The following is a 12455-nucleotide window of genomic DNA, read 5'->3' as shown; positions in this document are numbered from 1 at the left end:
CAGAGGAGTAATTTTACACAGCTGTAATGGAAGTAAATGTCAATTACACAACCACATATAGTGCCAAAGTTGTGTGTAGGAGTGTGCTGTATGATGAAGTTGGATATATTAGCACAACGGTGGACACACCCTATTGTCAAAGCTTGCCATCCATTATTGTCCAGCTAAATGCAAGAGCTTCTATTAAATCTGTCATTCTGACCTCACTGCACAACACAGTATTGAATAAAAGAGAAAAAAAGACACTTTCTGCACTCCTAAAGTTTTATTAGATACTCTTCCCACACAAGCATATATTGTATTCACGTTCCTTTGTTCTTTACAGGCCAGACCCAAAGGGGAAGGGCTGACACCCTACCAGGGGAAGAAGAGATGCTTTGGAGAGTACAAGTGCCCCAAGTGTAAGAGGAAGTGGATGAGCGGCAACTCCTGGGCCAACATGGGACAAGAATGTATCAAATGCCACATCAACGTCTATCCACACAAACAGGTACTTCAACCTACAGTATGACATTCACTTTCTGAGAATTTGGAGTAATGTCTTAAGTAAGTAAAAAACATTACTCATACTCTCTGTTGAAGTGGTGGATTGGACCATTTTAACCAGTTAACAGAGTCCAGATTCTGGTTTGCCGGGCTGTGTATTGTCTTGAGGATATTCCAGATGGCCTCAAATAAAATAAAAATCATACAACTAACAATCTGGTAATACACCAGCACTGACTATACTAATTACAATTCCCAACTAAAATAAGTTTGGAGTTATTTACTAAATGTCATCAAATCTTAAAACAAATATGTCTTTATTAATGGCTCACAGACACAAACTAACTCTGGGGTAATTAAGGCTTACAGCTGCAGAAATTCCTCTCACATTTAATAATACGAAAAAGTGAAATCATATTAACCAAGATCCCGTGGAGTGTTTTTCCAAACGCTCAGAGGGAATTAACGTGCTGGTGAGTTGTCTGTTCGGCTTAACCTCGAAATGTTTCCTAACAGCCTGTTGACTATAGAGATGGATCAGCTAAGATGGAATCCACTCTGTTTTCTTCAGCTACAGATATATTTATCCTCAACACTTCATCATGTAATATTTATGCTTTTCCACATTCTTCCAATTCCACTTCCTGAAATAAAAGTAGGATTACTGCTTGAGGCCCTGATCGTTCTCTGAATACCACGATGACCATGACCCACTCTGTTAACACGTAAAATGAAGCAGGAAAGGTACGCCGCTCAATAAATTTACCCCGAACTTCTGGCCGGGAGTTGCAACATTCACAAACAACGGAAAGTTCATGCATAATTTATTCTAAATCTATTGCTTATTCATTTTGCATCTTCATCAGTGTGACATCTTAACCAAGAATATTAACTAAACCTTTAAAAAGCATGGATGGAAGACTGCATTCACATTGCCAGTTCTTAAGTATTTCTCCACTTTATTCCATTGAGTTCACTGGTAAGAAAACCTCACTCTTTTCTGCCTCTGTGTCCTGTGGCAAAGCTACACACAGGCAAGTAAATTCCCTGCATTTGCAATGTCACACACTTAACATATTCCCCTAACCTCCATGTCCTCAAGTATCAAAGAGCTCAGGCTCTCAGCGCGGCTTCTTTCCTCCCTGCGGATTCCCATGAAAACCTGAATATGTATTTTCCAATCCCATCCACATGCATGAAATATTTGTCCCTCTTAGATGGGAAATATAGTGCATTTGGATGGTCGATGGAAGGAATGCTTTTTTAAAATAAACTATGTGAACTTATTGCCCCTTTAGCAGACAAGCTAACAGCCATGCTAACTTACACTTAAAGTGAGTTAAATTATATTTAGCAAGCTTGCTAGCTGAGAGCTTTTTGCCCTCTTTAATAACTCTTTATTGAATGAAATGATGTACATTCCTGAGATAAAAAAATGCCATGGAGTAAACGTATACAGTAATGGGAAAAATAGAAAGAAGCTCTGAGAGCTATTGCGACTGACTAGCCCAAACATGTTCCTGGCTTGCGAGCATGCTAGCTCTCCAATTAGTTCGCTAACTAGGCCTGAGAGCATTCGCTATGTCACCAAGCACCTAGCACAGCCTATTTCATGAAGACATGCAAATGAATTTTGCTGTGTCACTTTGTGTTGTTTCTGTTGTTAGATCTTCCTTTCTAAATGGAAAGATTGCTGCTCCAGCTACAGAACAGGCTTCATTGAGCTTGAGTTTCTTGCTCAAGGACACACAAGATACCTGCAGCACAGGGGCTTGAACCCCATAAAATATACATAACATTTTCCAGCTTTCCTCAAGGACCTAATGGCTTTGACGCACCAATAGTCAGGTCTCAATACTTCCTCAATACTACCTCATTAGTGGACGACTGAAATATCTCTTTATAGTGACCCATGGTAACCTGGTTTCCTTTAGTTAGACCACTAGGATTAAATAGCAGTTTTGTAAAAAGCTCTGACAAGAAAGTGAACAATAGATGAGAAATAACATTTTCCAGATGGATTGTTAAAACAACCTCCAAACCTGCTGACCCAGATAGATTCCCATTGTCCCCAATAACGATTCCAAGAAAGCCATTGCCGTAGCAGTTTGCTTATATTTCCATAAAGGTCATCATGATCAAATGCATACTAGATCTTTTTCCTTAATACCAGGTTGTTAAAATGTGCTGCAAGTTTCCAGAGCAAATGGTGCGTTGCCATATCTCTGCAACTAATTGTGTTTAGTACACGTCTGGTCTGTGAAGTATATGGGAGAAATGTTGGAGGCCAAAGTAGTTAGGCGTATAGCTGAGTTGAAACTGGTGCCAAATTAACTGCTTGCAAAACACAGAGGTTTATGCTGTGTGTGTGTGCTGCTTGGTTTGCTTTCTTCATTGTTTAATATGACTCATAGTTGGTCTTCTGTTTGTATCCTCAGCGCCCTTTAGAGAAGCCAGATGGCCTGGATGTTTCTGACCAGAGTAAGGAGCACCCGCAACACCTGTGCGAGAAATGTAAAGTCCTGGGCTACTACTGCCGCCGTGTGCAATAATCGCCTTGATTCAGAGTCGGAGAGCAACATTTGCGTCCCAAGTCGTATTGCTCAGCCTCCCTCAAGGCTGTCAACTACCACCCTGCCAAATTCACATCCAGGTTTCCCACATCCCCGCCCTGCACACATGGCGTCCTTTCTTCCTGACGTCTTCCCCTCCTTCTCTCAGAAGCCTCAAATATAGATGGTAGCTCTAACCCACCCTTCTTTCTGTCCCTCTTCTCAACCACCCGAGGAACACAGATTTTAGTCATTATGCTTCTTTTCCAGTGACAGTATTGAAGATAACATCCAGGAATGAGAGGAACATGTTAACTTAGGATCAATATCTATCTCTCGAAGTGCTCTTTTATCAAAAGCAAAAACCTGCCAAAATCAGTGACTTTTTTATGCCACATGTATCAGAAACCACATAACCCCATTGATTCAAGTAATAACAGCTAATAATTGTATTGATGAATAAGCACCAGGCATATATTTCATTGGTGTCACTGACAGTATTGGTATCAATAGATTACCTCACCTTGGGGTTTGTTGGCTTTGTGTTTACAGAGATCTGCCTTCCATTTCCCTGTCAAGTGAAGTGTGTGGTAATGTGATGAACGTTTAACCCCGGCCTCTCATGACGGTATAATGTATACGAGGCCTTTGATGTCTTGCCGTATTAGGGTCAGCAGCACATCTTATTAACTGTGAATTAACTAAGGGACAATGTGCCATACATCCCTAGCTTACATTTGGCCTATTTATTTTCTTGTCGTCTAGTGTGCAATTTTAATTTTAACTGGGACATAAAGAAATGTGTTTGTTTTTTTGTAAGTTTGTATATCACATTATTGTGTAACTGCTTCCACGTGTCTTTAGAAACTACTGTAGGTTCAGTTTGCGTAGAGTCGCTTTAGATTTAGTGCGTTGCTAACACATAAGGTTTCATTAACCCTACCTAGAGTATTTTTGTTGCCACACAGATTCTCAGTGTTCTGTAGTGTTAGATATGTGTAGATGTTAGATAGGTAAGTTTATTTCAAATCACAAGAAGGTCAACTGAGAAGGAGCTGTAGGAAAACAATAGTTTCAGAAACAATAATCTAGCCATCCACACAGTTTCTTGCCAGTGTCCAATCAAACTGCTTTTCACAATTTGATTAGCATTATAAAACATGATTTTAGAGGTTAAACTGTTCACATGTAAAGCCTGATTGGACTGTAACCACAAATTAGTCAAATACAAAGGAGATATTTGTTTGAAAGGGATTCAGAAAGACATTTGAGTTCTCATTTTAGTGCCAATTGATGCCTGGCGGCGTCAGTGGAGTTTTGATGGAAACTTTTCAAAGGGTTTGCACCCTTCAAAACTATGTCCAACAGCTGATTTCAGTGTAAAGAGTGTCTAGAGGGAGGTGAAGCTTTGGGGAACTGCAATTATTTTCAGGTTGGTTGAGAGAAACAAAAGGATTTAATATAGAGGGGCTGATTTGTGATGCGGTGATGCTGAAGATTCGAGGATATAATGAAAGTGATGATGAATTAAGTTTACACTTATATTCATTTACATGAATGAATAAGAATATCAGTGCCTACTTTTACAAACCAATGTCTTTAAATAAAAATAAGTACACCTCCTGTTTACATATATCACCATGCAGACCTAAAGCACTACAGAGGAAATTAATGTAGTTTTGACTATATAAAAAGCTTCCTTTCAAGGAACCTTGGTATAGGGATTGTGAAATATTTGTGTGTACTGTATTTCTAGCCTTATAAAAGCTGGTTTACTATATTTCATACTGTAACATACTTTATGTGCCTTTAAAAAGATTTAAATCATTAATAAAAGTATCAGGCCTTGTAGGCCATTTAAAATTTGGGAAAGACATGTGGGTAGAGGCTCAGAGTTGGAGCAGTATACGTGTGCATGTGGTAACTGTGATGCTCAGTAAGTTTAATGCAGGTTCAAGATGTGACAAAGGACAAGAAAATGATACAGTTCCTCTATTAACAGTTTGAACTGGCATGGTGGGCGTTCACTTCAAATGCAGTTTGCTGAGTTGGAGGCATGGGCTGAAACAGCATTTCCAGCTGGCAATAACAATCCTACTGTGGTCTGTTGTCATGGAATATCAACAAAGATGTTATTTCTCAGATGGTCCTCACAACAGAATGGAGTCGCACATGAAACTGTGGACCTCAATCTTTGTATTTTTAATCTATTGTAGTTATGTTTGTCCAAGGAACCATGGGTTTTGTTGAGAAATATACATGGTCACTTGCCTTAGTGGGACAGTTTGCAGTTGCTCATAATGGTACCTTACAGTTTGGGGAAATGTAACTAAATTCCATCTATAAAGTTAAAGGGGCACTCCAGTGATTTAGTAATACAGTTCCACAAAATCAATGCCTGAGATGTCCTTATTTTTTGTCCAAAAATGCTGGATCGTACGCTCTTGTCTCAGTCTCAGACAAAGCTCCACCAAAGCTACAGAAGACATACAACTGTTTTCACTGTCAGAGTAGAACGAGCAAACTGAACTTCATGAGTAAAACTGGTGGAGTGCCCCTTTAAAAGAAGGAAGCTGTGCATTTACACTACCACAAGTTAAAGATAGCGTCTTTACATAAGAATCTTAGTGTCCACATGAGGCAGTAGCGAGATGGATACCAATGATGCCTTACGAACTAACCTCACAAAAAAGTAACAATGTTATTGTTATTGTATTATTCACAGAGTTCTGGCTGAATAGAAATGAGTAATCCTGTTAAGAGTATTATTCCGCCCAGAGACATGTTATGAAGAGGCCATTTTAAATGGCAAATCAAGAGCCAATGGAAGCAGTTGATACAATACATTTGCAAAAAAGAAATCTCTGCTTTCAGACGTAATGTCTTGAATTACATATACTTGACTTTTCTAGTACCTTTTCAGTTCAAATTTGTTATTTTCTATGAATGAGATGTGTATTTTGGATCACTTAATAGATGTTGAAAATTTTAAAGCAATCTGCAAAAACTCTTGAGTTATTTCCCTAACAAAGACAGACTGTTTTATGTATATATTTGATGGCCATCATTTTAAGGATAGGAGCTCTTTTAAAGTGTTATGCAATATTGAAGCTTTTATGTGTGAAGAAGGGCCTATTGCTGAGAAATAAACAAAGCTGGGAGTTTTTTTCTTTCTTTATGTTTTACAATAATCTGAGGGGTTATCCTGCAGAAATATTTATGGAAAGATTTTTTACAACACTTTTTGTATAGAATATGCAACAAAGTTACACTAAGAAGGAAATATTGATGTCTACATAGAATACTATTAAAGAAAAGTTGGTACATAATTAATACCCTTTCGCAATTATAAGCCATTGTATTTCTGTGTTTTGTTTTATGATGTTATCAGTGTTGAATAACCCACAATGTTATTCAGTTGCTACATGTAACTAATTACGAGCTGCCATTTACATCCATACAGTCGCACGTATTCATTTTGTAAACAATATTATGAAGATATATTGTGTTAACATGCAGAAACCTTTTTTTCTTAAGTAGTGATGGATACTCACCACTGTACAAGCACATTAAACTGTGAGATGTAGTTTGCTTAAAGCAGCAATGACAAGAAACTATTATAAAATGTTAGTGTTATTAGTAGCTTAGGGAGTGTATACTTTTGTCAATAAAGTGTGTGTGACAAAGAACTATTTTAGAGTTTGCATGTGCATGTGTTTGGTTTGGGATGAAATATTATTTTGTGCAATGTATACTTATTTAAATACTTTACAGTAGTTTGCTACAGTACATATTGTTTTTAACATTATCAGCAACTCCTGATTGTTATTAGTCCTGAAGTATTTCATTTACAGCTAGTGTAGCCTCTATGAATAATACATATTTACTGAATGTATTGTGTTAACACTTATGTGGTCAATTTGGAAAGTTATGTTTGTATTATTTACTGTCTGTATCACTTGAGATGTTTGTAATGCAGTATTGCAATAATGTAATATTTGAAATTGGACAGAACACAGGCGTGAGGTAGGGAAGACGATGATTTTGGGAAACAAGGACAGTCATGGTTTCGAGAGTAGACCACAGGTCTGTTTTTCATGTCCATGAAACGGCATTCCAAAATGTGCCTTATTTAGTAGTTGGGAAAACATTTTAGTGCTTTAGTGCTGTCAAAGTTTGATGAATAAAAGTCATATTGAAGTAGGACTGCCTGGATTATGTGGTTTCATTTGTTTGGGTCCTTTGCTGAATTGTTTTTACCAGTAACTGGGAGGTGTTCACTGTGGAGTTTGATTTCAGCCAAAAGCAACACATTGTTTTCTGAGAGCTCCTGTCTGTATAATGTACATTACAGAGAGTGTATGTTTTAATTGCCACACTGTACAGTCTTTGAGTGCAAGCTTTAAGTCTTACACAAGACCAAAGGGTACAGATTATGATAAAGAGGTTTTTAATGGATTATTGATGGTCGTTGTGTAAAGCAGTAGAAACTCTTTTTTTCACTTTCCTGTGAAAGTGCTGAAAGATAACACACACCATGAGTTGACAGGACTTAATTTCAACACTTTGAGTCACAGTGTGGACAGGAAAACCAAAACACACACACAGACTATAGGACACGAACTGACACAGGTGCTGTGTAATAAATGTAGACATTTACAGCCGAAGAACCAGTCTGTACCGGCTGTAAAGATGTCATTGTTTTGCATGTGTATTAAATGTTGGCCACAGCACTGCTGTCTTTTTCGAGCCAAGTTTCCATGCACAATATTGGACGTGCATTCCAAATAACTAAAACTAAACCAGAGGGTGGGGACCCAAATTATATCAAGTTTGTTACAACATTTCTAGCTCAAACAGAGTGAGAGCTGAAAAGTCTCTATAGCAACAATGTAATATGAGATTTCAAACAAACGGTGGAAGGTCAGTGTGCATATGGTTTCATTTAGGAGCAAGAGCTGCTTTTTCTCGTCGCTTCATTATTTACTTTCATAAAGTATTAGCTCGATAAGCAGCACCACCCAGTCTCTGGCTTTCAGACATGTCCTGGCCTCCTTTTTTCTCTCTCTCTGTCTCTCTCTTCCAGACGTTCTGTGTTTCAAATAAAGACGCAGTGAAGGAAGAGCAGCCCACATACAAGCTGAAGACATTTTCAGGTTCTTCTATGGTTCCAGCAGATTAAATCATCTGCCCTCACTGTGTCCAGTGAGGCTAAAGCCCGCAGGTCTATCATCTGTCAACTGCATTCATGTGATATTTCAGCTCTACTGTAGGTGGATGTCACATGATGTCACATCCTGCTCTCATAGGCAGGAAGTAAGTTGTGCTGGGAGCCGGTGTCTAAAAAAAGCTACTGGATCATTTCCAGGAAGCTTTAAAACCAGCGAGGCTGGTAGCACAAGAGAGCAAATGTCCTATACTAAGCTAGTAAAATCTGAAAATGGTCATTTATTTGGCAGTAAATGGAGAGTAACTACACAATAACATCAATTTACAAAGTGGATGACAAAGAACTAAAGTAGAAGAAGAAAGAAAAGTACACAAAGTAGATGGCCCAAGTTAAAAAGAGAGAAAGCAGGATATCTGCCACAACTAACATAAAAATGTATCAATGCAACTCCCAGTCTTTCCATTATTAATATCATTTATAAACAATCACACAATATAAACATTTCATACCTCATTTTGGGCAAGAAATATATCTATATATAAATAAATCCATGGATCAATTAACATCATAATCAACTGTGAAAATAACAGATTTTAGGGGAAACAGCTCCTCCTCAAAAGTATAATGAATACAGAGCAAAAGATAAAGTAAGCAGTAAATGGTTGCATACTGAGTCTTCCGACAGAAGTCCATGTGTAATCTCCGGTGTTATTTGATCTCCCCACAGTCAATGATGACAATTTTCTTGATCACACCGCCGTCATGTAAACCAAAGGACTCCATCTTGGTGACCACATCCATACCTTCCCTCACCTGCCCAAACACCACGTGTTTCCCATCAAGCCTGTCAAAGGAGAGATGAAAAGTGACTTCAGCAGCTGGTAAGTGATTAGATTGGGATGCGGTGAGATGACTGGTTAAAAAGTTGTATTATAGAGTATTTACCATTCAGTTTTAGTCGTGCATATGAAGAACTGGGAGCCGTTGGTGTTTGGTCCTGAATTTGCCATTGAAAGAGTTCCTGCAGAGATCGAAAAACCAACAAGTAATTTAAATGTGATGCTGTTAACAAGATCTTCACCTCCTTAAATCACTGACCCAGTAACATTTAGGTCTGACTGTAGCAAAAGAGAAGCATGACATATGTCAACATCTGTGTTATGTGAAGGCCTGTTTCTCTTTTCTGAACCTCATGCAAACTATGATTATGCAACACATAAAAATGAAGCAACAAAACAATCAGCATGTGGGTGAAGTTTACTCAAGAGAGGAGTTATTTTGATTAGTGCATGTTGACTTGCTAAAAAAGTAGGTCATTCACCTTGAAAAATCTATATAGAATGTGATTTTAGCACTGCATGAAATTAGGCACTGCCATCTAGTGGAGAGGCAGCTATATTAAAATACAGACAAAAAACTCTCAAATGACACTATTAGGAAGCAACCAGTGTAAGAAATGTCATAATATACACAAGATAAGAACTGCAGTTGTCCTTAATGATTCTTTCGTTGATGTTTTTTTTTTTTGACTGACTAATCATTCACTCTTCAAAATGTCAGAAAATATGTAAACTGTTCCAAATCTCCACATTTGAGTTAGTGGAACCGGATAATACTAATACTACTTGACAAATGATTAAAAAAATTATAATTCATAATCAAAATTGTAGATTATTTTTCTGTTGACCTGCTATTTGATTAATTGACTAAATGTTTCAGCAATGTACTCAAGTATCACAGTAACATAGATACACCATACAGACAACTATCCAATTAGCAGTGTTTTTGTCTAGTACTTTATGCACCGTGGATGGATAAAGCATAATTTGTTTTGTCCTCTAAACAGAGATGAAGCAGGAGGTGTACCTGGACCAGTGTGTTTTAACTTGAAGTTCTCATCTTTGAACGTATTCCCATATATAGATTTCCCCCCTGTGCCGTTGTGTTTGGTGAAATCCCCACCCTGTAAGAGAAAACACAGCAACAGACAGCATGGCAAACACTCTGTACATGTAAACCATCTTTACTGTAAATCTTACCTGGCACATGAACCCAGGTATGACCCTGTGAAACACAGATCCCTTGAATCCAAAGCCATGTTCCCCAATGCAGAGTGCTCTGAAGTTCTCTGTGAAATTAGTCGTCTTTTTAAAAATAAATATTAAAACAAGTCATAAGTGTTATACTTTAAATAATGAATACAACAAATGTAACTCTTAATATTCAGCAGCTATGTTTAAAGAAACAAGGGTAAACATAACATTACCTGCAGTCTTTGGCACTACATCTGCATTCAACTGCAAGATAATACAAATAACATTCAAATTCATGAATGTTTATACCTCCCAATGCGCTGCCGCCGTTATCTGTAAATATTTGAGTAACGTTACTGCGACATGCTGTGGGAGACACACTGCAGGAGTGGCTAGCGCTAACTAGCTATAGCTACCTCAATGATTACTCTTCCAAGAGGCTCACTGTCTGCCTCGATGTCCAGAAACACGACTGGGTTCTTGGCGGGACCGGAGGAAAACAGCCTCGCAGCGGCGACAACCAGCGAGCTGTATCTCATGCGTTTTTTTATTTTCAACATGGCTGCTCAGCTGACAGGGAGAGGACACTGCTGGTGTGTAAAGAGGGGGAGAGGAGGACAGGGGCACCAAGCAGGCCATGGGTACTGGACGGTGTTTACACGTGACGTCACACAGACAGACAGCGGTGAAACCAGCAGCGACACCACGTGGCAGGTTTAGGAAGTAAAACAACTTTATCTGGGTTGACCTGACGTAAATATATATCTCATACAAGGTCAACTTTCTAGTTGTTGTCTAGGAGTTTCTCAGTTTGTCAGAATGTATAGGTGGTTAACATGTCGCCGTAATAACAACTAAACCATCTCCATGGCATCTGAGGAACTCCATCCAGGAAGGCCAAGAGATGTGATTGAAAGGTCTGGAAACACCAAGTAAGCAAACCTTGTCTGAGATTTTATTGCTCACAAATTTGCAAAGGTTATTAGGCTATCTTGTGAACACAAGTTAATTATCTTGTGGAAACAAGTTGTTATCTTGTGCATATGAAATAATGTGTTCCTGCAAGTTATTATTTGGATGATGGCTATCGCTTGTAAATTTTACAGTGCTTTTCTACATCAGTCATATTTACATTTCAAAGAGTGGGCACCGAAATTGAACTTCTCCATTCTGATATCATTTGCATTTGTGCAATTGGCATTGCTTTAACCTACTCACTGTTATGAAAAACAACTCAACTTTTAAACACTCATTTGACCAAAAGGTCTGTGCAAAACCTCTTTTTCTGGTGTTCAGTTTAGCTTTGATGTTGCCTACCCCAAAACATAACAATATAAAACTGCAGATGCATGATTCTTTTTAATATTTACAGACCAAAATGAGGTGTGTAATGATAATGTAAATAAAATATCAGGATTTTCAGTTGCTCCTAAATATTATCCTATTACTGATTGTCACGAGGTGTTGCAAAAGTTTTAACCAAGAGGGAACTTTATTATCAGCATTAATAGTGTCAGTATTGTGATCTCAGTTACATTGAACTGATTCGGCCAATATAATAGCGTAAGTAAGCTTAAGTTTTGTTTGTCTGGAACACTGAACACTTCTTGGATCATTCTCAAATTGCTCAGAGGCCCACAGTAAGTTTTACAGCTCCACTTTGTAACTCACTAATTAACTGAGAAAAAATCTGCTGATTATTTGCTACTGTTACTGAATCAATCTACTTTCTGTCAGTTTAATTTCCACTTACAGGATAAGAGATAACATGTTGCTTTTCTACATTTAACAATGCCTTTTTGCTAATAGCTTATGAATGAACTAATTATTAAGGTGGTAATAGGCTTTTTTCACAGCAGACATTTTAAGCTGTCACAGGTGTTATTGATAACATTAATGATGCCAGTATGCACAATACTACGACCCTGAAACTAAAGTCGCTAAATGGCATTCAGCCATCATTTACATTTGTGCTTTTCCTGTGACGTGTCAAAATGTCCTCAGTGAAAAAGGCCTATTAGTTATGCAGTGCTATTCCAGCTGGTGAAAAAAAAAACAAATTTTATGTCTATATTGTTTATTAACAGAGATTGGAGATCTATGGATTGTGTAGCACAAAATTACAATCCTTTTTATTTTTATTTTTGTGCAATATGTAATGGTTTAATACATGCTGGTTGCACTTTGTATGCCAAAAGACACAGAGGCCATTAA

General features: G+C 37.9%; 2 protein-coding genes across 5 annotated transcripts; one reads left to right on the top strand and one right to left on the bottom strand.

Moving 5' to 3' along the window:
• Positions 1 to 325: 325 nt before the first annotated feature.
• zcchc24 (zinc finger, CCHC domain containing 24) lies at positions 326 to 7244 on the top strand (the record flags this gene model as incomplete). Its single annotated transcript, XM_038737656.1, is given in 2 exon segments — positions 326 to 490; positions 2925 to 7244. Coding segments are annotated over 2 exon segments (279 nt in total), but the record flags the coding sequence as incomplete, so codon positions are not given.
• Positions 7245 to 8466: 1222 nt separating this feature from the next.
• ppifa (peptidylprolyl isomerase Fa) lies at positions 8467 to 10862 on the bottom strand. Of its 4 annotated transcripts, none has more exons than XM_038737657.1 (6): positions 10658 to 10862; positions 10475 to 10505; positions 10248 to 10336; positions 10075 to 10171; positions 9154 to 9229; positions 8467 to 9052 (listed from the first exon to the last, which is right to left on the bottom strand). In XM_038737657.1, exons 1-6 carry the CDS (start codon positions 10799 to 10801, stop codon positions 8917 to 8919), a joined length of 573 nt encoding a protein of 190 aa, XP_038593585.1. In that variant the 5' UTR covers positions 10802 to 10862; the 3' UTR covers positions 8467 to 8916. The 4 variants fall into 4 exon arrangements, with proteins under 4 accessions (XP_038593585.1, XP_038593586.1, XP_038593587.1 ...); XM_038737658.1 differs by having other exon boundaries at positions 10475 to 10574; positions 10658 to 10799; XM_038737659.1 differs by having other exon boundaries at positions 10248 to 10352; positions 10658 to 10768.
• Positions 10863 to 12455: the final 1593 nt, after the last annotated feature.

The sequence above is a fragment of the Micropterus salmoides genome, unplaced genomic scaffold, assembly GCF_014851395.1.
Source record: "Micropterus salmoides isolate LMB-PRFRI ecotype aquatic unplaced genomic scaffold, ASM1485139v1 Ms_hic_scaffold_22, whole genome shotgun sequence".
NCBI lineage: Eukaryota > Metazoa > Chordata > Actinopteri > Centrarchiformes > Centrarchidae > Micropterus > Micropterus salmoides.
This window is presented reverse-complemented; position numbering and strand designations above follow the sequence as displayed.

Coding starts and splice junctions, on each gene's coding strand:
- ppifa (XM_038737657.1), bottom strand. CDS start 10,801: ATGTTGAAAATAAAAAAACGCATGAGATACAGCTCGCTGGTTGTCGCC. Junction 10,506..10,657: donor TTGGAAGAGTAATCATTGAG/GTAGCTATAGCT, acceptor ATTATCTTGCAG/TTGAATGCAGATGTAGTGCC. Junction 10,337..10,474: donor TGTAGTGCCAAAGACTGCAG/GTAATGTTATGT, acceptor CTAATTTCACAG/AGAACTTCAGAGCACTCTGC.